Source organism: Anser cygnoides, chromosome 2, assembly GCF_040182565.1.
Source record: "Anser cygnoides isolate HZ-2024a breed goose chromosome 2, Taihu_goose_T2T_genome, whole genome shotgun sequence".
In the NCBI taxonomy this organism is placed as follows: Eukaryota; Metazoa; Chordata; class Aves; order Anseriformes; family Anatidae; genus Anser; species Anser cygnoides.
This window is the reverse complement of record NC_089874.1, coordinates 139,086,905-139,110,933: the sequence shown is the minus strand read 5'-3', so window position 1 is coordinate 139,110,933 and position 24,029 is coordinate 139,086,905. Positions and strand designations below refer to the sequence as shown.

Here is a 24,029-nt window from a genome sequence, read left to right as displayed (position 1 = left end):
GATGCCTCCTCCATCAGAACGGCTACCAAGGGCTTGCCTGGTGTTTTACCTTTTAGAAGGACTAACACCGATTTGTGTTTAAGACACCAGACTAATTCCAGTCTGGAGACTTCCTGAGAGCGCTGTTCTTAAAGCTGAGGAGTTGAGCGCTGTCACTACGGTAGGTGTTGCACCGCGTGGCCCGTTACGTGATGGGGTGTTTATGGCCGCGATGCTCTTACCCGGCCCGTTCGTAATCAGAAGTAATAGTACCACTTCAGCACTTGCTCTGCTCGAGGATGCTGCAATAAATCCCGATGAGGCATAGCTTCGCTGCAGCTGGCGGGGGATATAGGAGCGCCGCCGCGCATTTTTACTCCTTTAATGTTTATAGCTCTTTTACGTTATATGAATATTGCCGGTCCTGAGGATTCAACCGTCATGAATCAACCCTCAGAAAATAATGAGATTTCACAAAATGTGTACTTTTGAAGTGTGTTTCTTTTTTTTTTTTTTCTTTTTAATAGCCCTTCAAATGGGGCTTTGTGTTGTGCTGTTAGGCTTCCCTCGTCCTCCTGCGACAAGCTGATTTTAAGGAAGGCAAAAGAAAACTGAGATTCACGTGTGAATGTGTGATTCCAAGAGCTGGCTCCTAACAAAACCTCCTGATATCACAAAATTCAAAATAATGCTGTAAGAGTTGTCAGCACGGCCAAGCAGATCCTCGTCTGTGCAACGGGTCAACCCAGCTCCGTGGAAGGAGCAACCGAGGGTGCATTTTTGAGGCGATAGCAACAGAAAGCAAAGGCTAGCAGCTCAGGGGCTGAGCAGAGAGCATGGCTATGGGACACTTCTCTCGTTGGTGATTCAGGATTCAGCAGCTCCATGCTCCCAAGCCAGCAGCTCATTGCCGCCACCTGCTCCGCTGTGCTGGTGCAAGCGCCTGCGAGGCTGCAGCGTGAAGCGGCTGAGGGAATCGATCCAGGTTAAAAATAACGCTGCCTCTCCCTCCCCTTCTCCTCCCAGGTTTACAGCATTGCTGCAAACCCGGATCATTTTCCCCATCCTGCTGGCTGGCTGGCACCACAGTGGCAGCCATGCCACGGTGTAGGGGCGTTGGTGGGGTTGTAGGGCACTGGGAGCAGGAGGCATCGGGCTGGGTATCCACCAGCTTTCTTAGGACCAACCACAGACTTAAGGGTGCAAGTGCCTGAGAAACAGAAAGAAAGTAGGAAAAATAAAAATAAGGGAAGGGATGATGTGTCCTCTTTGGTGCAGGCAACAAACAAAGAGTCAGTGTGGTGTTTTTTGGGAAGGCAGGTGTGGTTTCCTTGCAGTGTTTGGGGAAGCACGACTCTGAAGGGCTTCTTTGTAAATGGGCAAGACTGTACCTAAGAAACACCAACCCTGGCATCAGCTCCTCTTAAAACCCAAACATGGCCCTAAATTTAGTTTGACGCTTGCCTGAAATGAAGGACAACTGCAAATGGATTTGAAGCTGGATTTTGCATATTACTTAGCACCAGAGTGCAGAGTTGTTGGATGGAGACCAACAGACTCGTGAGCAGTTACTCTACAACAGACCAAATGAAATGGTGCTAACATGGAAGCAACGTGGGAGGGGGCTGCAGCCCCTCAGCCTGTCCTGCTCTGGGGTGTCTGTGCCTCATTCCAGTTCTCCACAGCTCCCTTCTGATGCCTGTAGAGCTCCTAGGTCCCACATTTCCAAATGTTTAAAACTTTATTTATTTCTGACTCTTTTCCTAAACTACCAAATGCCATCATTCCTGCTTTATGCTGCTCTTCTAACTCTGCACCGTTACCTGTTAGTGTTCTCCATCTATATGTTTTTCCATTCCTTTTGCACTCACCTTTTTTTCCACTCGTTTTTTATCCCCAGCTCCCTTAGCTTTCTTATCCTGATTAGCTCTTTCCCCCCTCCAGCATTTCTATTCTGCTAAGTCTTCCCTTGCTCCAGAACTGGATTTCTAAACGAAGCACCACAAGAAGGAAAGCTACGATTAGCAGCTCTCCTGCCAGTGTGTTTCCCTGCGTGTGATCTATAAGTGCATGCCAGAGCTCACTTGCTATATGTTTTTGAGACAGAGAGCTTTCTTTTCCCCCAGCCTCCACCTCCTTTACCTTTTAAAACTGTCCCCTAGTGACTAAAACTATATTTTCCTACCAGTGCGTGCAATTCCTAGAGCATCTGCAATATAAATGCTACATAATCGTCAAAATAACACATCAAGCACTGCAATCTCAGGATGTCTAGAGCTGTGCACCGTGTAAGCATCTCTCCCTGGCAATCAATCGCCTCCACTGAGGAGCCTGGAGCATCCTCCCGAGGGGGAGAGGTCCTTGCATCCCCGCACCACATGCAAGCAGCAGTGACGTGCCACAAGACACGTAACACGTCCCTGCGGACAGGGCGAGGGGACTCCCAAAGCCTGCTGTGCTTTTACACACTTGGCCTCCTTCTCCTTCCCACACAGCGGTGGGAAGCGGGATGTGATCTCAGAGAGGAGTGGAACCGCGGTGTCCATGGGACGAGGGGTTTTACGAGTCCCCCGAAGGCAGCCACAGCAGTTGGTGGATTTGGAAAGGGGAAAATGAGAAGGGAATATAAAGTCCACCTCTGTTTGCTAACATCCTTTATTTCTTCTGTAAATAATGCTCTCAGACAGCGTTTCCCAAAGGGGGATCTGGAGGGAATCACACGGTCTCTGCATGGACTTAAGTACGAAAGGAAGCAGCTGGTCCCTGACATTTATTGCTGTACTTCAGCTCGGGAACTTTGGTTGAAACACGGCACTAAAACACATTTCTCTGGGTTATTTCCATCCTCTCGTTTTTATTTTCAATTAAGTAATTAATATTACAAGGAAAAAAAATCCTCTGAGAGCTCGTTTCAGCTAGGACAGGTTGTGCCGGAGCGTAAGCAGAGGTAAGGCTGAGGTGCTGCGGGACACAGGGTTGTTCCTGTTCTTATTTTAGCTGAACCAGTTCACCCTCCCTGGTAAATATGTGATAATGCAGTTTGTTTATAGCAGGTACCATGCACGGCACAGCTGTGCCGGATTATGTAACTTCATTGACTCATAGCTGAGTTATTGGGCCACCTAGTCCAGCCCCTTGCCAGGGCAACAGTGCTCCCCACGTACACCGATGGGCTTTCCGTGCACTAATTGAGCTTTGTAGCTTTTCTGTGAGGCTAGATGTAATTACGAACATTTTTCAGGCATAGGAACTGCGAAAAAATTCTTCCTCCTGGTGCCAACACGTTGTTTCCTCTGATTTCTTCTGGGGGTGCTGAGAGCTCCTTTCAAAGACCTAAACACCCTCGCAGGCTTGAGCAGGAATTATCATTTGGTATCACCACACCTAGGGAGTTCCTGGCCAAAACTTCCATACTTGCAATAGATATTTGGCACCTAGATCCGAAACAAGCCAAAAAGAAGTGAGTTTTTAATAATCCTGCCATAAGCAGGAGCTGCATGCCTGAAGGGCCTGTTGTTAATTCCCAGGTGCTGGAGATCCTTCAGTGTTGTTGTTTTTTTTTTTTTGAGTTGTTCTCCACGCTGTTTGAGTGCAAGCGGGCTTTTAATGGATGTACTGACCTGCCCACGTTGGCTTTTAGTGGAGCTAGCACAGGATTTTCACTGAAAAGTCCCCCCTGTTTCTGTAGATGCTCACATTGATTCACTCAAGAGCTACACAAGCAAGGAGCATGTAGCTGGGCACTGCGAAGAGACTAGCTCTTGTAGAATACCAGTAATCACATAAAACTGGCAAATAGGCTAGGAAGTGGGAAAAGCTCTATGGGTTGCTACCCAAATGGCCTCTTTGTACCGGCTCCAGATTCCCTCAGAAGGGAGCTTCATAAGCAATGTCAAAACACAGGTGAGTTTTTACTCTAAACCCAATTCCATGGAGTCATGGGAAAAAAATGCTCACTGATTTCACTGTGGCCGAGATTTGGGTTGGGAACAGGGGCACTCACTGTTGTTCACTGAAGCTAATGCTGAGATCTGCAGTGGCTTCAGCCTGTGGTGTGGCTCCTGGTGCCAGTACCGCTTACTGGCCACAGCAGCCGATGTCCCTTGTCCCCACCAACTAGTCTCTCAGGCCTCCCTGCGGCCTCCTGAGCTCCACCAGCCCACCTCTTTGTGTAATCGTGCAGCAAACTGGGTTAGGAAATAGCCCAGCAAAACTATTTGTGTTCGCTGGCACAGTGTACTCCAAACAACTGGGCGAGCCCAACAGAGAGGTGGCACGAGGTCCAGGGAGAGTGGGGAGAAGTTGCTGCTTAACACTGCCACCGAGATGTTGTCCCCATGGAAGGTGCTCCTGGCCTGGTGACAAAAGGGGCCACACGCACCTTGTGTCGCTGTGAAAAGGGGGAGCATCTTCACTGTTTCTCTTGTGGCGGCTCTCACGTTTGGTGGATGCCTCACTGAATTGCTTGAGCTCACTAACCTGGCAGAAAACTAAGCTGGAGAAAAAAAGAGGGTAGTTTCCCAACAGGCTGTGAGGCGGCTCAGCTGTCCTGTATCGCTCTAGCCCTGGCGGTCAGGTCCTTGATCCATGCTACTTATGCAAGGACACGCACTCACATCCACGAATCTCTCCATACTTGATGGAGACGATCCACGTTTACAATGTACATACCAGAGAGAAGTCCACGATGTGACTAATTATGTGCCTCCAGCATCACTGTATCGGTATTTTGTTTATTGAGCTCTTCCATTCCAGTTCAAGACTCACCACGTAGACCCGTGCGCTGACCTCTTCCAGGATCGCTGCTTCGTGGAGAACTTCTGCTGAGGCTGTTTGTGTTTCCACCACATCTTAATCCAAAGCTTTTATTGAGTTGGACATACCTGTTCCCTGCAAAACTCCCAGCAGCTTCATTTTTACATCATCCAAAAACAGCTTAGCCAGGGGTGGTTTCTTTTTTTTTCTTTTTTTTTTTTTTTCTAGCTTCTCCCTCGTGACTTTGAATGCCAAGTTTCAGCCTGAAAAAACATTTACAGCTGTGTTATATAAACTAATGAAAAACAGTGTTTAAAATGAAAGTGCTGGCACAACTTTATGGAGAACAGGAGTGGAAATAGCCATGTGGTAATAAACAGGCTACCTGATATGGTTTATTGTTTAACTCGTTGCTCACTTTTAGAGACTTGGGTTTACATTTCCAAATGCCATCCCTAATTCTGAGCCCCCTGAGACATCGGTGTGTGTTCAGCCACCCAAACCTGATTTTGGGTCCCCTGGTGAGTACGTAGCCTTGGAGCAGTGAGAGACGAGGGGCAGGCTGTAAACAAAGCGTGAGCTTCTGAGGTAAACAACAAGCCACGGACACGAAAACCTTTGGACGTAAATAGGTTTTCCTTTAGGAAGGTTAGGTCGGGAAGACCAAAGAGAGGGAGAGATTTTGTGTTTTTGTGGCGCTGACTTTCTCGCGTGTGGCTGTGATGGTTTCCCAGCCTGTGACTGCAATGTCATGGTGAGGTATTTACACCACGCCAGGAAAAACGTTTTCCTTTTTAAAGCCCCTCACAGTAGCATAATAACAAGCCTCGTAATCTGTCTTCCTTATTCACTGAAATCACTCGATGGAAATGATTTTTAGATGCTGGCTGCCGGTGTGCACATTAATGCCGTTTCTGAGGAGAGGCTGTAAAACATCCATCCACACACGGCGCTGCGCACACATGACTGCACAAGGCGAGGAGGCCACCCGGCAGTAAAAATGCCTGCACCCGGTCTAACACGAGCTTCCACGGCTCTTACTGCGGCTGGAGCAGCGCTGGGACCAGAGCAAGGGTGGGAACAGGGCTGGCGCAGATAAGCCTTTACGGTAAATCAGCTATAACATGGCTTGGCTCCAGGCCCAAGTAATAACTAACCAGTTTTATGTTAATTATTTGCTGTCCTTCTGCATATAGCAATAGTTACGGGCCAGTACTGGGCACAAATGGGGCTGTGTGCTGGTGGGTTTTAGAAATCCCCTCCCTCTATTTTATTTTATTTTTTTATTTTTTTTGACATACTGCGTCACTGGCTAATTGACAAGAGTTGTGAATGATTCTCATTTATTCTTTCCCCCCTTTTGTTCTGGCTTCTTTCTTGCAGCCTCTCATGAAGGAATAATCTAGAGTGTGCTTGTAAGCATAAACAGGGGCTCACGTACATTCGGATATTTCATTCCACAGTTCCCATGCATTCTGTATGGTAATTCACCCTTACACGCTGCCTGCAAAACAGCCATTCTCTCACGAGCCCCCCAGCAAATCAGCTCCAACTGGAATATATTTCCAAATCTGCAGTGTAACCACCAAGAAGACGGGCAGCAAAACCGCAGAGCCCACTGCCATCCTCCTCCATCCACCCTCGCCACAAGTCCCCAGTCCCCAAATCCCAATACACCGCCCTGTCAGGGTCGCCAAAAGAGCTCTTTGTGGGGCTGATTGTGAAACTGGTCCAGCTCTGAGCAGTCAGCACATTTTGTCCCCCAGGGTTATATTTTTAAACCGACAAAGCAAAGGGGCAGCCTGCAGCAGCAGACAGATGTCCGAGGAAGGTGTGCCTGTAATTAGCATCACCTCGAATGCTCCCCTCAGTGGAGCCATGACCTGAGACCTGTCTCCGTCACAAAAATGATCACGGTGGGAACCCACTGGTTGTGAGGAGCACTGACTCCCTGGACAATTCCACTAAGTGCCTATCTGCCCCTTAGAAACATCATCCTAACAAGTCCTCTGGAGAAGCTTAGGTGTGTAAATGTTGTTGGAAGTGTTGTTACATGTGTAAATGCGCTTTTGGAAGCATCCTTCTAGGTCTTACCAACTTGGTCTCCGTCAACACGAGGAAATGGTCTCAAGTTGTGCCAGGGGAGGTGTAGACTGGATAACAGGAATCATTTCTTCACAGAAAGGATGGTCAAGCACTGGAATGGGCTGCCCAGGGAAGTGGTGCAGTCCCCATCCCTGGAGGTATTTAAGAGATGTGTGGACGTGGCACTGAGGGACAGAGTTCGGTGATGGGACTTGGTGCGTCGGGGTGATGGTTGGACTGGTGATCTTGAAGGTCTTTCCCAACCTGGATGAGTTTATGATCCTGTGACAAAGATTTTGAGTCTCCGCTGTGACTTGCCAAGGCACTGCTGGCTGGTGGAAGGGTCACCAGTGCGCTTCTGCAGCCTGTCCTTTATCCCCATGGCCCTGCAAGTGCGAATGCAGCAAAAGAGATCTTGGGCCAGAAGTATGCTATTGCCAGCATCACCTTCAGTAGGCTTTTTTGGAGGCAGGTGAAACACTACCAAATCACGAATATACACTCCTCCTAATGTTTGATGTACACTTTGCATGAGTATAAATGGCTAACAAGAAACCAAGAGAGAATTAGGCCCAAGAGAGATAAGCTTTAATAACGCTGCAGCATCCCCCAGGAGGTAATTTGTGCAGCCATTAAATAAAGGAAACAGTATTGGAATTTAACAAATAGCATGGATTAATAACAGGGGGAACCATTCTCCATTATCTGGGTGGGACATGCATTGTTTCATTGATATTGCTACAGTGCAGGGAGATTGAAATAAATCGTGTTTTAATTAAAAAGAAATGGAAATAATGGAAGAGAAAGGAATTGCTGACGTTCTTCTAGGCTACTCCAGAAAGCGTTGTTCTTGATAACGATGGGCAGAGCTCGTGGGGAAAAAATGAAAGGGAGACAAGTAGGGGGATGTGAAGACAAAAATTGAATGGAAAATGCTTCGAGTCAGGCTGACAGCTTGCTTGATAGAGCTCTGGGCTAATGAATATTGGCATGCACTTGGGCCCACCTCGCCTTTGAAGCAATCGGGGTGTGGAGGGAAGGCTCACAACTTTGCTGCTGTTAGAGCAGAGCTGGCTCCCTGTAGGCCCAGTTTCCCTGCTACGTGTGCTCTGCTGTGTTACCAGACCGCCTGCAAACCAGAAACCAAACCAGATTTTGGAGAAATTATTCTAAACATCTAACCCTAACGCAGGAGAATCATAAAGGCAGTGCTGAAGGTACTGAGATCTCATGGGTCCCAAGGGCAGATCAGCTCTTGCCCTCTGAAAATTAGACCCCAGGCATCCCAACGCCAGCAGCTAGCCACCGAGGCACCCACAGTGAGAATTTCTGTGTCCTGATCCCACCTGGATAAACTCATGGGCTCCACCAGGACCACACTCGAGTCTCTGTATCCCGAGGAGGAATAAGAAAGAAAATCTGACCCACGTTGGACTGGGATCTGTGTTGGATCCATGCAGATCCCGCCCTGTTTCACCTTGAGGAAAAGGCAGTGCTGAGAACCGGACTGCGCATTGCTAAAAAAATGAAGTGATGACTTTTCCAAAAAATAGGAAGAGTGTTTGAAAAGCGACCAGCTCTTGCAGTCCTTTTTTTTTTTATTTTTTAAACACGTTTATTTGTTTTGTTCTATTTACAGCCTCTAGTTTTCTAGTGTGCCCGGTTATATTTCACCTTGGAGCGCTCCAGCCGGGGAAGGCAGCAGCCAGCCCTGGCCGCAGCCCAGCTGGCCTCTGCCCTAGTTCCTCTCCCTGCTGCAGCCGGGGCTGTGGGATCGCTCCTTTTCAGGGCTAAACCGTGCCGCCCACTTTTGATCATTAAAGGAAATGAAGCTGAAATCCCATTAGAAGAAGTAAGGGAGACCAGTGTACGAGGGAGCCGGGGTGGCAACGCAAGCAGCCTCAGAGGTTAGCGCGCCCCAGCCCTGTGGTTTTCTGCACGCTTTTGGCAGGGCTATAAATGATAGCACAAGACGTGAGGCGGTGAGGAATAAAATCCCGACTATTCAGTTTTCAAGGAAATCTGCAAAAAACCACTGTCTCAACAGCCAAGATTTACATGTGTCTTCTGAGAAAGAATTACTCTTCTATGGGAAAGGAGTCGTCCCCTGCACTGCTGAGCTAATGATGTATAAAATAACTCTGACAAGCCAAAGTCCCACGGTGGCACCAGCCAACAGCGAGGAGAAAAGGGATTCCAAACAAGCTGTTGGTGACCAGAAAACAACTTGAAGCAGATCGCTAGCAATAAATCTTCATATGACACTGGAGCTGGGCTCATCTTACAAAGAGCAAAGAGTAGATGGAGAAAGGCAGATGGCAGTGCCTTTCCCAGTGGTATAAACAGAGATGAATGCATATCGTTTCTGGGTACTGTAGATGTCCCAGCCTATCTCAACAGCTTAAATAACTGGAAAGAGCATTAATACATTTCTAGGGATTGAGCTTTAATTGTTCTGTGGCTTACAACCACCAGTTGCACCTCATCCTACTTACCGTGGCAATAGCTCCAAATACTCCATGTTATGGAAATGATGATGTTTGACTGGAAATGTTTTACCTGCCAAGATCTGGACTTCATGCTAGCAGTTATACTGCAGTAGCTGGTGGCAGAATAAACCTACAGCAGCGTAACAGGAGGTTACATCCTTTACATGGCTACTTTTAATCACTTTGATGCTTATCTTGAATTGTTGCCGAGTACAAGGAAATACTGATTCTGCATTCGACTCTGCAGCTATGAAAAGTAACAGCAATAAAAATAAAGCATAATCATCACATCTTCCTCTACAAGGAATCCAGGCTTATTATTATTTTATACACACACATATATATATTTTACTGGTAGATTTCCTTAGTTCAAGTATTTTCCATGAAAGTTGTTGGGTGGAAAATCCATGCAAACCATGAAATCTGCCTCAGTATAAGGAGCACCAGAAGAATTGTGAGCCTGATCACACTGAACATACAATCACATGCATAAAAAGAACAAGCCAAAAACTAGAGTATTTATTCTTCCTGTGATACACTTTAATTACAGTTCTTTTGGGGTTATGTGTAGCAGTAGGATGAAATAAAAAATTCAGACAGTAGAATGACTTACCAAAAATACATGTTCATACCATTACACAGGAATAAAACTTTCATTTTTTCCTATGCTATTTATGGGTACGTTTGTGTGCAAACCTTTTAAAAATGTTCTTTTCAACTCCTTGAAATTTACTTTCACCATTTCATAGCTCTTCTGCAGAGCAAAGCTGACGTCTCCAGATGGCAAACATAAACATCCGAAGATGGACTGCCACTCAAAGACACGTGGGCAGCATTTGCCAAAGCTAAATACAGCGCTAGAAGAATTTCAATAGGAGAGGAAAAGTTCTTCTGAACACGCCATTAATACTGGCGCAATAGATCTCACTGACGCGTTGGAGGTGGTGAGCTGCACTCAAATACTTTGCTGCCCACAGAATGACACTTATTTCTGGATTGTTTTATACTCAGGAAATCATACAGTAAATCAAAGTGACAAATTACACAAACTGTGCCATAAAGTGCAGCACACATTAAGTGACACACAAGAAGCATGCACATGTGCACGACTTGGGAAGCGTGCATGGGGTTCAACCATTTTGCTGAATAAATATTTGGGAGTTTTACAGTTCTTCAGCATCTCCTTTTATGTATCAGATAACTGCGACTACAAATTTTACTTGAGGACTGACGTTTTTACATTACAATGGCTTCTTTGTTGCTCCAAACAGCAATATATATACAACAAATCAGTTCAGAGAGAAAATGCTTTCCATCATACTCGCGTGTGCTTTATCACCAGAATGAGAAACTATGTGCACGGAGTTATTCTTTATATATATATATATATATATATATTTTTTTACCAGCAGCATTAGTCTCTTTTAGAAATTGGGAGGGGTGGTAGGGGATCTGCCAAAAGACATTACACATTTTATCTCAGCTGTAGTAACAGAAGGCATTCATTGTGAGCTGTGCGACTCAAAACCTCTAAGGATGGGAGAAAGAGTTCACTCAAAATAGCGAATAATTAGTTTGAACTTTGCCACATTCTGCAAACAGAAACTGCTTTATAAATGAAATGTCTGATGAAGTTTCCTCTGCAGGAGAGGTCCCAAAACCTTGCTCTTCCCTTACACCAGCCTCAGCTGGTTGTGGTGGCTGGCCCTTGCCTCAGACACCAGTTCTGCAGGTCGTGTGGTTGCATCACTTGCATTGCTTTTGGAGGCTTGTCTGCACCCAAACTCCCTGAGGAACACTGAGATTGCTGTGGAGACCACACCTGCAGGCACTTTGGCCCAAGTCTACTTATAAGTCCTCTCAAGGACTTCTTTTTTTTCCTGGCATAACTATACCAATGTTCATTGTCAGCACGGAAGAAATTGGATTTCTGTTTATTCCTAATTCATGACTGAAGCATAGGATTTTGAAAGGCTGTGATGGGAGCTGATACTGAACAGAGCTGCACGGCTCCGTGCTGGGAAGACCTGTGCCAGCTCTAGGCCTCAATGCCCTTGGGGCTCTCTCCACAGCACCTGTCCATGCCACAAGACCGAAAGATGTACAGCCATGGTGTCGTACACAAGCACCAATTAGCTATAACAAGGCTCTGCTGCGATAGCTCTGGTTTAACTCATTCCCCCAGCAGAATATTTTCTGTGAAGAAAACCAAATCTGCGATGTGGGGTTTCAGAGGAGCTGGGCCATCACCCAGAGGTGCCTCTACAACGCGGTGCTGGCCAGGCTGCTCACAAATTGCACAAGCCACCTTGCAACACCGCGAAAGCTGGGGTACCTCACGGAGGGAAACACCCCTGTGGTCACTCAGCGGGGCTTGTCGTTGTCGAAGGGTTTCTCATTGAGCAACGCGGCCTTTCTTCCTCTTTTCTTATCTTAGAAGAGCTTTTCTTTGGGGATTTTGGGACTGCACAGTTCTTTCATACCAGAGTGATTTTGTGAAGAAAGAGCAATTTAGATTCACATTCGCTTCCAGAAAAGCCGTCTTCAGTTTAATATTCTACCCACTTCAGTTGCAGAGGCATCAATGAGCACAGCAAGGAAAGTTCAGCAGCTGAAGGATGGCAGCAGTGATAATAAGAGCTCATATGGGAATCCCAGGAAAACCTCAATCATCATCATTAACATTTTATTTTCTGCAGTGCAATCCCTGCTCCGATGCACCACAATTTGCTGTACCGGGCTATGCAATGCCCAATGTAAACAGGAATATGCGTAAGTATGAGGAGTAGGATAGCTGTGATGAAAAAATAGTCATCAAAAGCTGGAACTGCCATGGGAGTTTTTCCTTTTGATATTTTAAAATTATCTTTGTTCTGCTGTGTGGGTATGTTTCAGGTCAGGCACGATTTTGAGGTAAAAGGAAGGTAGTTTCATAGAATCACTTAGGTTGGAAAAGACCTCTTTGGATAAGAGCATCAAGTCCAACCAACTAGTTTCGAGCGTGTAAGTGGATTATGCCTCGCTGCCCTCGTTCCTAGCTTTGTTGCTCATTTATAAGTTTGCCTCTTCACAAACCTTGTTGCAACTTCTGGTTTTATCACCGGTTTGCCCAGCTAACTACCTTAGTCAACTGAATGCTAAAGGAAAGCAATAAAACCCACCAAGGCTGTAACAACAATGAATTTTGGGAGACGTGGTGGAGAGTTTTCCTCTGGAATCTCGACATTCAGTAAGAAACACAAAACTAAAGTAGGGACTGTTTAAAATGGCTCATTTGGGTAAATTTGTGAAATGAGCAAAGGGGGGAACTTCTGAAATAAATGAGCTCATAACACCGGTGATACCTAACTTGAGTGATGGCTTCCTAGCTGAAGATGGTGATCTAATGTGTATTTTATAGGAAAATTGTAATGAACGTTAATAGTATTAAGTGCTTTGTAAAATGGTACATTAACTGAAAAAGGGTGTTTCTTCCTTGGACAAATTGCCTTAGAAATGTTGGCCTTCAGGGTCCTGCCTCCATTTTCAGAGTAGAATTGTGCCAGCAGATCTACTTTATAAAGTTTTACATCAATTTTGCAGTCAGGGCCTTCTGTTTACAAGCTCTTTGGGCTTAATTTCACAGCAAAGCTAACCTGAGTTATAACCTATTCCGGTTATAACTGGAATCCTTCCTACATTAAAAAAATAAAATAAAAAATTAAGTCGGAGCCTGTGGTTGCTTTTGATTTGCGGCAGTGAGGCTAACAGGAAGATGCAGGCTGGTATTGAAGCGAGCCTAGCTTGTTGGCTACTCGGTATTGTGAGCACAGGTTTGCCCCATTTGAATGCTGCTGGTTGTCCCATGCATCCTCACGCACCCTCCCCTGTTACCAGAGGGATCCTGCTGATGCCTGGTCCAGAATTAATAGTGCAGGCAGCAACGAGGCCGCTAAGAGTCATGAAGACTCTCAGAAATCTCAGCCTGGGGTTTCACAGTGTAAAGTTTTTACAGGTAAAACTGGCTTTAATCGCTCCTGTCCCGTCACCCTTCCTCAGCCCTGCCCTCCCCCATCCTGGCATTGCTTATTTCTGCCGATCCATCGTTTTTAAAGTCCTGAAAAAGAGGTATTTTTAAGGAGCAGCTCACAGGCTCACCGCATGGCTTAGCGCAGTTCTGCCAGCACAACAGCAAGGGCTTCAACGTGGGCATTGAAGCAGGTCAGAAACCCTAACGCAGTGTCAGTACTAAACAGTTTGCACTCAGAAGCTGCACACCAGACACAAGTGAAGGTATAAAGACATGCTCCTGGCAGCAGAAGCTGCAAGTGTCCATTTATATCCTAGCAAGGAAATAGAAGCACTTTTGAAGCCGCTACCCCAGGAGCAAATAGATCACTTGTAAATGCCAACAAACGTCGTCAGTGTTCAACAAGTGAGTGAGAGAAGCCTGGGGAGGGTTAGTTGCAATTTTCCCAACAAAAAAGCGTTTGAAGCCCCATGACTCGCACCCCAGAAGTACAGTCGTGTCTCTCAGCAAAAAGGATGGAGTGCAGGAACCGAAATGTCCATCATTGCATTGTACCAGCTGCTGACGGGAAGAGGAAACACACACTAATGCAATGAAGTTGCTGCTCTCTGGCTGTAAAATATTGAAAAAGTTCCTTCACAATTGGCAGAAATTTTGCTTTGCTGCTCTTGATTCAAACAATGCTAGCAGGAGGGAAGAGCAGGGAATTATTCCAAAACGCTGTATGTCTTCAAAGAGAGGGAAGGACATTTGATTGCTAGCAACAGTGAGGGTCCAGCGAGAACAATTGGTATCGTGTTAGAAGTGGTAGCTCCTGTAGCTTAAAGCTTCACCTCCAGGTGTCCATTCGACCAGAGCACAATGCCCTGATTCCCAGGGGGGAAGGAAATACCCAGGCTGGGACGGCTGTGGTGCTTCCAGCCTCTCTCTCTGCCTCCTCTTCCCACTGCAGGGGCAGCCCAACCTGTTCCCGTGCAGCTTCGCAGTTGCTGCAGGTCTAGGTTTGCCATAAAGGAAAATTAAAATCACGGCCAGTTCACGTTGGTGCCCTGGGCTGCGGACTGTGGCGGTTCAGCAGGACCCTGCAGAGAGGAAATGTGAACAAGGCAGGAGTGTCTCCGTGCCTCTTACTGTAAGCCAGGGCGTGTTTTTTTTTTTCTTTCCCCAAAGCCTTGAGAGTCCTACATCCGAAGGATCTAAGTGACATGACCTGTGCTACTTACTCTAAATTATGCATGTATAATAGCACCCAAGGACCTCATGAAATCTATTAGGTTGGACTCTGAACACCGAAAGGTTTGCAACCTAAAGGGCTGTTTTTCATTATCCGCTGAGGGTGAGTGTGGCTGTAAACAAAATATAGAGGAAAACACAGTTGCTAATGTGATGGAAAATATTACTGGGTAATAATTTATGGATCTTGTTTGTTGACTTTGCTGTTGGGAAATTCACTGTCTAAACACACTGGCTTGATTTAATAAGGGAAAACCAGGCTGACCTAATAGGTGTCTGTAAGAAAAAAATAAGAAGCCAGGGTGAAAACAAAAGCTTGAAATAAGCCACTGCTTCACAAATGCTTGTGGATTTTTAAGAGTTAATGAAAAAAAAAAGGGAAAAAAAAAAAGGAAGACAAGCAGATCACAAGGACTGTATTAGCTAAACAGGGGAGTGCTGCAGTGGAATTGGGCTGTCAGAGACATTGCTTTTGAGAGGGAAAAAAGGAAGGTGTTCCAAGAAGCTGGACCTCCCCGTCTGGTTCTGAGGGGCTCGTAAGGCTTTAGGAAAAAGGATATGAAGGATATGTGTTTTTAAAAATGTTTTGGTACTCACCAGCTCTTGCCGAGAAACATGACAGGGATCAAAACTCGTACGTAGTAAGTACCACGCGTGGGCATCACAGTGCTGGCCAGAACAAGCACAGAAACTGAGGAATTCGGGATGACATTATTAACACCACGAGGGCTGGTATTTGATGAGCTGTAGCCAGAGAGCAGAAAGGAGGAAACGTAACGTGCCTGTGACCGGAGCAGCTGCCCCAGGATGTTTCTCATCTGAGGGCTGATCGTGCTTGTCAGGAGCACATTCAGGCCCTGAATTACACACTCAAAACACAACGAGGGGTTATCAGATCTCAGGTGGTGCCTTGTTTTCTTTTTCTGTTTTTCTTTCTAAATAACATTCATCTTTTCTAATGCCTTAGCGTCCAAAGCGTGCTTGAAGGAGGGATTTAAAAGAAGAGAGCTGGCAGGCGTACCCAGGTTCCATTGATTCCACCGAATTGGCTCCCGTCCTTGTGGGACAAGTGCTCCCTTAATTTTAGACAAGTCTACTTCAAGCCCAATTAGACAAGAGGCTTTTTTTTTTTTTTTCTTCTTTTTTTGGCCTACATGCCAAGTGAGACGCATTACTTGTAATCATTATATACTAGTTTATTGATTGTGGCTTTTCAGTATTCACCGTAGATAGGCTTGTTTTAACAGAGCTGTCAAGAGACGTGTCTGGTTAACAAACAGTTATGGATTAGAGGTATAGCAGTAAGCACGGGCACTTTGTCAGGAAGTACAGAAATGTGCAGGGAATTTTGACGAAAACGTGAATGAGGTTTTCCTTTTGAATCCTTGGGATTTTTCGAGAGATGTCGCAGAAGTCTATTTCCATGGAACTTCAGGGCTGGTTCAATATTTTGTTTTCAGCTCTGCTTCATGCATTTTAATATCTGAAAAGATCACACAAGTGGAAATTATTCACAGGAACTGCGTATGTGGAAAATCTATGTGATCCCACACAGCAGACCGCGCCGGCCCATTGCTTGTAATATAATGTCACCATAAAAATGCATTCCGGTTATTAGGAAAGCTGGAAGTGAGTCAATTATTTGAATAAACAAACAAAGAACCTGGTTGCCCCGCAGTTTGGTGCATCACCGAGGTGTCTGAAGGCTCCTTTCCCACGCCTGCCGCCTCATTCCTAAACTAGCAGAGGCTGTTGTGCAAGGCAACTTGACAGCCCATAATAACCAGGTGGCTCAACGCGCTGCTCTGAAGCAATCCCCGCACACCGGGCACGTTTGCACATCTGGGGCACAGGGGACCCAGGGGTGCTTGTGTGTATCGGGGGACGAAGAAGAGGTTTTGCAGCTTAGGGAAAGGGAAGGATCAGGCTCCTGTGGTCCCCCCTAGAGGGGATAAAATGCTTGTCCCATGTGCGTGGACAAACTGGGATGCAGCACCTTGGTTTGCCAGGCACTGCAAGGGGGTAGCAGAAGGTGCCAGCTTTAGCTTTTCACCCCGATGCTAATGGTTTTGTGGCTAAAAGATGTAAGAAACAGTAAAAAACTTCAGCAGAAAGAAGCAACTCAGCCTCACAGGTGGCTATATCTACAGCTGCTGGTAAGCTGCATCCCTCAAGGAGACTTCTGAGGCAACTGAGCGAGGATAAACAGAAACAATACGAGAAAGAAACAAATCCTGTAGGTCTGAATTGAGGTTCTTGTGTTGTGACAAAATATGCATATTTGAATTTCCTAAGAACAAAAGCCTACGTTTTCAAAAACAAGCAACGTTTTCTGTTTCCATCAAGGTTTCCGACCGGGAAATCCAAAACCACGTAGAAGTGTTGGCCAACATATTTATATTTACTGGGAGTCGGTGTAAGGCTCGAAGGCTCGTGACATTTCTGCTTATTAGCTCCCTTGTTCTAATGTGTTTGGATTTTGCAAGTTATGACACCGTAAATACATTTGTGTCACTTAGCAACCTCAGCTGTTTCTAAAGGAATGTCTTTTGTTCTTGGAAATGTATTATAAACGCAGGTTACAAAACGATTATTTGGGAATCTAAACTCCTCTTATTTGGAAGGTATTCGGGCCTCTCCCTGTTCTGCATTGTAAAGTGTCCATAGGAAATTAATTTACTCTGCACAAGCATCACTCATAGGCACTACCTCTATTGTTACGGAGAGAAGCTCCGCATATTTAATAGATATGACAGAAGTTTCTGTTGGAAATAAAAGACATGAGAAACGGCCACGGAAACAAAGGACTAGAAGGGACCTCCTGGTCCCCGGGTTCACTGAGTTCAAAGCCCTCTTACTGTTTCATAAACAACACTATAAATACTTTGCCATTACGATGCAACACTCCCCAGTCTCTTTCATGAACTTATCAGTCTGATTTATTTTAACACACAACACCAAAGTCTGAGATCATAGATCGCCCAGCCCCAGCATAAGGTTTGGAAACGTAAACACCTGCCCAAATTCAGCGTTATTTCTCATTTCACATTGGTTGGGTTGTTGTTTTTGTGTAACTGGTTGGTTTTGTGTAACATATGCATGATCCCAAACACATATATGTAGTGGAAGGACTTCTACTTACCTAGCCAGGATTACACCAGATTGCAGATTCAAAGGATTTAAGGGTTTTCTTTGTTTGTTCATAATAGGTTTAAAGCTCAGAAGTCACACCCACCTGTCCACCTTGTCAGGATCAGTACAGGAGGTAAGATATAAAAACTGACCTTTATATTCTGAAGCAGAACGTGTCCTCAGGAAACCCTGCAAAATTATGTAAAAATTCTTGGTGGCCACATAATTGCTACAATTAGCGTTTGTTTATGAAACCTGCTGATTCTAAGCTGTGCCAGAGATATCTCAAAGTCAAGTATTTCTAAAAATATCTTAAAGACCGATTTCTAAAAAATTGGAATGGATAAACATAAAGGGAGAATACATACGAGCAATAGTAATGAAGCAAAGGAACCGGTTGTTGTGTGCAACTGTTATGTCTTGTTAATGGAATGACTTTTAGACAACAGTTTGCAGTGGTAATTTTGGCAGTCCCACAGCAGAAGCAGACAATACAGAGAGGTGTATCAACCGCAGGAAAATAATAAAATAAAATAAAATAAATAAAATAAAATAAAATAAAATAAAATAAAATAAAATAAAATAAAATAAAATAAAATAAAATAAAATAAAGTAAAATGCAGAATACCAGTAATGTTCCAACTACTGCTTAAAAAAAGTCATAGTGGTCAGAAAAATGTTGTCAACCATTTGTCAACTGTTTTCACCTTTTTATTTTTGAAAGAACCTGCTCTTACCCTTTTTTTTTTTTTTTTTAGTTAGTTTGTAGTTTAGGAAGCCCCATCCTCTACCTGGCAGCTAGCCCTGTTACTTACTCTCACAAAGTCTGCATCAGGGCACATACATGCACGACAGCTGCTTTACAGCAGAACCCACTGTTTATGTCGTTCCCATTTCCACGGGCTGAGAGGCACGAGCAAACAGCTCGCGGTTAATAAACCACCGTAGTGATTTCTGCCACCAACATCTGATCACGGCAGCTGACAGCTTAGACCTTGCTCCTGGAATTGGTTTGGGTTTAACCCCAGAAAGGTTGCTGGGTGCAGAGATCCACTCAGCAGAAGGAAGCACAATGTGAAGTCCTACTGAGCCCACTTTGGCACAGGTTTCTCATGTAAGCACACCAGCCAGGGGAACTTGGGCTCCGACACGGGACACATTGTATTCTCCAGCATTTAAGCTCTCCTCCTGCCTTTCATCCTGACTTGCAGAGAGCAGTTAGAATTCCAAAATAAAGGCTGAGGTTGGTGAATTCCTCTAGGAGAATGCAAACTGCGACGCCCTTCTTCTGGTAACTCCTTAAAATATGCAAATTTACAACACTCGCTTTGTTGAGGTGGGAAAACTATTAGCCCTGATTAGTAGTATTCAGTGTAAATATTTTCAGGGGGTTCAGCCTGAACTCCTCAGCAGATACTTACTCAGTCGATTGTCAATCAGTCTTCGCAGAAGTTTAGCATGAAAAAAGATCTGAGGACACCGGGATTCAGTTACTGACTGCGCTCTGATCTCCCTATCTGGGCAATGATCTCTTCCATACTGCAAACTTTTCCCAGCACTGCAGTTGGTTGGGGATGCAATGATGTGCGATTTGTGATTATCATTGCCGGGCTCATGAAAGCCCCAGGTGTAGATGTAATCACGAGCAACACTGAGCTTTTGCTGGGATGGCTTATTTTGCTTTGTGGGAGGAGAAGAAAAGGCTGGAATAAGCTGTGCCGGCTTATTGCAGTTTTGCCCGTACAGAATACCAGATTACCTTCTCAGAAGTGCTCTGAATATAGATCTCCCTTGGAACTGAAGTCGATCCCTCTACTGCATCTGTGTAGGCCTTTCTTTATTCCACTTGAAAAGATACAGCAGAGTTAGTGAATAATGGTAGAAGCGTTTGCTTAAAACACTTTGGACGTGGGGAAACAAGATCCCACTTTCTTATTAACTGTGGAACAATGCGATCAGCTTTAACTGCCTGTTACCAAGAGGGTGCTGAAAATAAGCAAGTACCAGTGCGTTAAATACATATGAATAAACATGTTTTGTGCCCGGCTCACATAAATCCAGCCTGGACGTGTAGTAACGGAGCTGGACATCTAAGCTGAAGCGACCAGTAACACTTTCACATGACAGACACCCTTCATAGACACGTGCACACACACACAGAGTCCCTTTCATTTTGTACAGCAAGTGAAAGTAGCTCCGAAAAGCATCGACAAACAGATCAAAGGACATTCCTTCTCCTCTGCCAAGTGTTTACTTATTAACCAGGGACCCGGTGCTGATAACAGTTATGTGTGTGAGCTATTTCCATCATCCCGGCAATTCCGCTGGTTTCAAGGCCGCTCCTACCACACGCACAGACACATGAATGAGCGCATCCTGGCCCACGCTCGTAATGTTTTGAAATCCAGAAAATGCTATTTGAGGCTCGTCACGGAGACCTCGGCACTGGCTTGAATGTGACCGTGGCAAGCTGAGGGGGGAAGCAGGCTGGGATGGGAAGAGGATGGCCCGGGACGGAGCGGGTGTTGGTCTGGGGTGTCAGACAAACCATGGGTAGAAGCCTGGCAGGGTGGCGGCAGCGTAGCCTTGCTTCACTTCTGGTAAACGCTCTCTACAACTACCTGAAAGGAGGTGTGGGGAGCTGGGGGTCGGCCTCTTCTCACAGGTAACTAGTGATAGGACTAGAGGGAATGGCCTCAAGTTGTGCCAAGGAAGGTTCAGGCTGGAAATGAGGAGACATTTCCTCTCAGAAAGAGCAGTCAGGCACTGGGACGGGTTGCCCAGGGAGGTGGTGGAGTCACCGTCCCTGGGGGTGTTCAAGGAAAGGTTGGACGTGGTGCTTGGGGACACGGTTCAGTGGGTGACTGGTGGCAGGGGGATGGTTGGACCAGGTGATCTCGAAGGGCTTTTCCAACCCTAATGACTGCGTGATTTTAATTCGGATAATGCAAAATGAGGTCCCAGCGGCCTTTCTCTCTGCTGGAGGACTACAACCCAGACCACCACGCCGCCGGCTCCCAGCCGCCCCTCGCCCTGCCCGGCCCCTTGTCCTGAGGCGACCGGCGGCCCCCCCCGGCCCGGCCCCGCCGCCCCCCTCTGCCTCAGCCGCTCCCCGCCCTCCGCTGCCAATCCCCGCGGCCCCGCCCCGTGCCGAGCTGCGGGGTTTGAACGCGGGCCGCTCCACACGGACCGGGGGGGGGGGGGGAGGAGGGCGAGCGCTAAAACGACCCAAAGCGGATCCGCCGAGCGACCCCCGCCCGCCCCCCCCCCTCCGCCCTCCCCATCGCCCCCCTCACGGCATAACGGCGGCTCCGCGGGCGGGAGGCGGGCGGCTCCGCGGGCGGCTCTCCCCTCGCTCTCCCCGCCGTAACCCCCCCCCCGCTCGCTCTCGGTGGGAGGCGCCGCAGCTCCCGCGTCACCCATTGTTTACAAACGGAGCGCAGCGGGGCCGAGCTCCAGCCTCGGCCGCGGCCGCCGGAGCCGCGCGTGCTGCAGGGCGCCCCCCCGCCCCCCTTCCCCTCCCCGGCCGCCCTCCCCCCGGTCCCCCCCTTCCCCTCCCCGGGCCGCGATGCCGTGCCGGCCGGGCGAGCGCTTCGTGCTGCTCGAGCGGCCGGCGGCCGCCCCGCAGGCGGGCCCCGAGGAGGTGGACGCGCTGGTGGCCAAGCTGGGCGAGGTGCTGCAGCTCAGCGCTCAGCAGCGGGCTCCCCGCGGAGCCGCCAAGCACCCGGGGCCGGGCAGCGCCCGGGACCGCGCCGCCCCTTACTCGCCGCGCTGCCCCTCGGCGGCCGGCGTCGGAGGAGGCTGCGGGGCCCCGGCTCAGCCGCCGCCGCCGCGGGTCGCCAAGCAGCTGTGCGGCCGCGGCTGGCTGCGGAGCGCCGCCCGACGGAGGAAGGAGCAGCGGCAGCGGCAGCAGCAGCAGCGGCGGCAGCGGGCGGCGGACGGGCCGGCGGCGGACGGGCCGGCGGCGGACGAGGAGGACGACGACGACCCGCACCGGCTCCTGCAGCAGCTCATCCTCTCCGGGAACCTCATCAAGGAGGCCGTGCGGCGGCTGCAGCTGGCCGTGGCGGCCTCCTCCGCCTCCTCCGCCTCCTCCTCAGCCTCCTCTTCCTCGGCGGCCAGCGGCGGGGACGGCGAGGCGCTGCGGGCCCTGCAGTAGCACCCCCCCCTTCCCCCCCTCCTCCGGGCGAGCTGGGCTGAAGGAGAAGCCGCCAGCGGGGGCTTGGGGGGCTTGGGGTGAGGACCTAACCCCCCTGCCTCCTCCTCCTCTTCCTCCTCTTCCTCCCTCGCCCGGGGTCCCGCTCCGGCCGGAGCCATCTGCAATAATCCCGTGTGGTGGTGGCCCTGGGGGGTGCCCGGCCCCCTCCCCGCAGGGTTGGCCGGGTGGCGGTGTTATTTTTTTTTAATTTTATTTTAAATGTTCTATTATTTCCCTCCTCCCCCCCCCCCCCCCCCCTTCTCTCTCTCCCGTCGTGACTGTATGAAGCAGTTTTGAAAAAATGTGAATATCGAAGCTGGAAGGCAGCTGGACTTATAATTGTAACGCCTGAGGAGTGAATGGAGCCAGAGATGCATTGTTCGCATAAGGTAGCCGAAACAAGTTTTTTTTCTACAAAAAAAGAAGAAAAAAAAACCTCAGAAAACAAATCCACCCCTCCCCGACAAACTCAATGGCTCAACTACAAGATGCGGCTGTTGATTAAATATATGCACTTCGTACCGGAGCGTTTGAAATGTGTTCCTGATTTACAGGACTTACTGTCTTAATTAACCTGTCTGTATTGAATAAACGTGGTCTTGTTTTTATTTTGGGGTCTGTGTCTCATTGTTAAGGGGGAAGTGAATTTCGGTTCGTGTGAACAAAACTACGTGGGTGATGCTCCGGTAGGAACGTTCCCCTTGATCTCCTTTCAGTTGTGAGATCTCCATTTTGCAGACAGAAAATCCCCCACGACAATCCGCATAGTCTGATGCAGTGGGACACCGGTTATTAATGCACGGAGATGCAACTGAGCCCCTTTGTTTGCCAGCAGCGTTCATTCGTAAGCCGTGAGACGCCCCTTCGAGCAGCCGAGAATGTGGCTGTCGGAATTTGTAAGTCAGATCGCTCTGAGACCAAAATTAAGTACCTTGTGCTGGGGAAGGAGCAGAGCTCGGGTTTGTTACCTATTTGTTTTTTATTTCTTCAGGGAGAGGAGAGGGAGAAAAAAAAAAAAAAGAGGGGAGGGAGGTCTAGGCAGTCACACATCAATAAGAGCAAATTATTAAAAATATGTTGATAGAATTGGATGCTGATGTTGATTAGGTCACAGTACCCGTGCTGAATCGCTTCCTTGGTGAAACCCTGCATTAGGTTTTTTACAAGTCAAAGAACGAGCTTCAAGACCAGGACTGAACACATCAGACAGACCGGAGCATAACAATCTCCCAGCCCCCACTCAATTTGAGGTAAAAGCTTCTCCTTTGAAGAAGGTAGCAATCCCACATGAAAGAAAATGGAAGATGTTTGCCTTTGTCCAAGAGAGCAATGCGAGCAGCTACGTTTACTTGTGCAATTAGTTTTCTGACAAATGCACTAAATCCACAAGATATTTTAGATTTCTTTCTCTCCGACCAGCTCCTGATAAAAACTGATGCTGAAGGATTTTACAGTGTTTCACTGAATTCCTCGTGCACTAGGAAAAGTACGGGGTGTTATTATTAGCTTTATCTTGACTAATTTATAAGTAGAATGCAGTTTTTCCATATCAAAGCATGTAAGATGCAAAGGAAGAAGTTCAGCGCATTTTACAGCCTCCTTAATTACTAACATCTGAAGTCCTTTTTCTCATAACTTATGCTGCTCTTGTGGCATTTTGCACGGCTTGGAATGGGTTTAGGTTTGTCATTAGTTCTTATCCTCAAATACAATAACGCAACGTGTAGGTTGTCCTTGCTTCAAAGGAGTTTTTATATGAAATTTTGTTGTTTCCTTCTTACTCCAGGAAAAAAAAAAAAGTTCAAGAGAAAGTAAAAACACATCTTAGCCTCAGATATAACCACTAGCCAACAACAACTAAAAAACTAGTTGTTCTCGTATTTGTCCTTTAGATGCTCGAGCAGATAGGCGTTCTCGCTGTGCCAAGGGTGAATTTGAACTCTAGGATGAGCGGTTTAATTATCTTCACTGAAAGAGCTGGAGGAAATAAGCTAAAAACCGAGCACTGCTGATGGAGCCCGAGTAGTTACACAACTACGGTTAGATGACTATGTGCGGCTGTCAGCTGAAATTATGAAAGCTACCGTGGTTGGCTCGAATTTTTTACCACCAATAATTATGCATCGGTTCTGCATTCCCCCTTTTTTTC

The 24,029-nt window shown here is 47.2% G+C and overlaps 1 protein-coding gene and 1 long non-coding RNA gene across 2 annotated transcripts; one reads left to right on the top strand and one right to left on the bottom strand.

Moving 5' to 3' along the window:
• Positions 1-10,526: 10,526 nt before the first annotated feature.
• On the bottom strand, positions 10,527-21,062 carry LOC136789781 (uncharacterized). The gene is made up of 3 exons (XR_010828720.1): positions 20,979-21,062; positions 15,148-19,527; positions 10,527-14,399 (listed from the first exon to the last, which is right to left on the bottom strand). It is a non-coding gene; the product is annotated as an uncharacterized lncRNA (long non-coding RNA).
• A 129-nt stretch (positions 21,063-21,191) lies between these two features.
• LOC125184162 (GSK-3-binding protein FRAT2-like) lies at positions 21,192-22,488 on the top strand. The gene is made up of 2 exons (XM_066990598.1): positions 21,192-21,918; positions 22,172-22,488. The coding sequence occupies exon 1, from the start codon at positions 21,251-21,253 to the stop codon at positions 21,839-21,841; it is 591 nt and encodes a 196-aa protein (XP_066846699.1). The 5' UTR covers positions 21,192-21,250; the 3' UTR covers positions 21,842-21,918; positions 22,172-22,488.
• The last annotated feature ends 1,541 nt before the right edge of the window (positions 22,489-24,029 follow it).

Bases quoted from the DNA above. Each gene is read 5' to 3' on its own strand.
- LOC125184162 (XM_066990598.1), top strand. From the start codon at position 21,251: ATGCCGTGCCGGCCGGGCGAGCGCTTCGTGCTGCTCGAGCGGCCGGCG.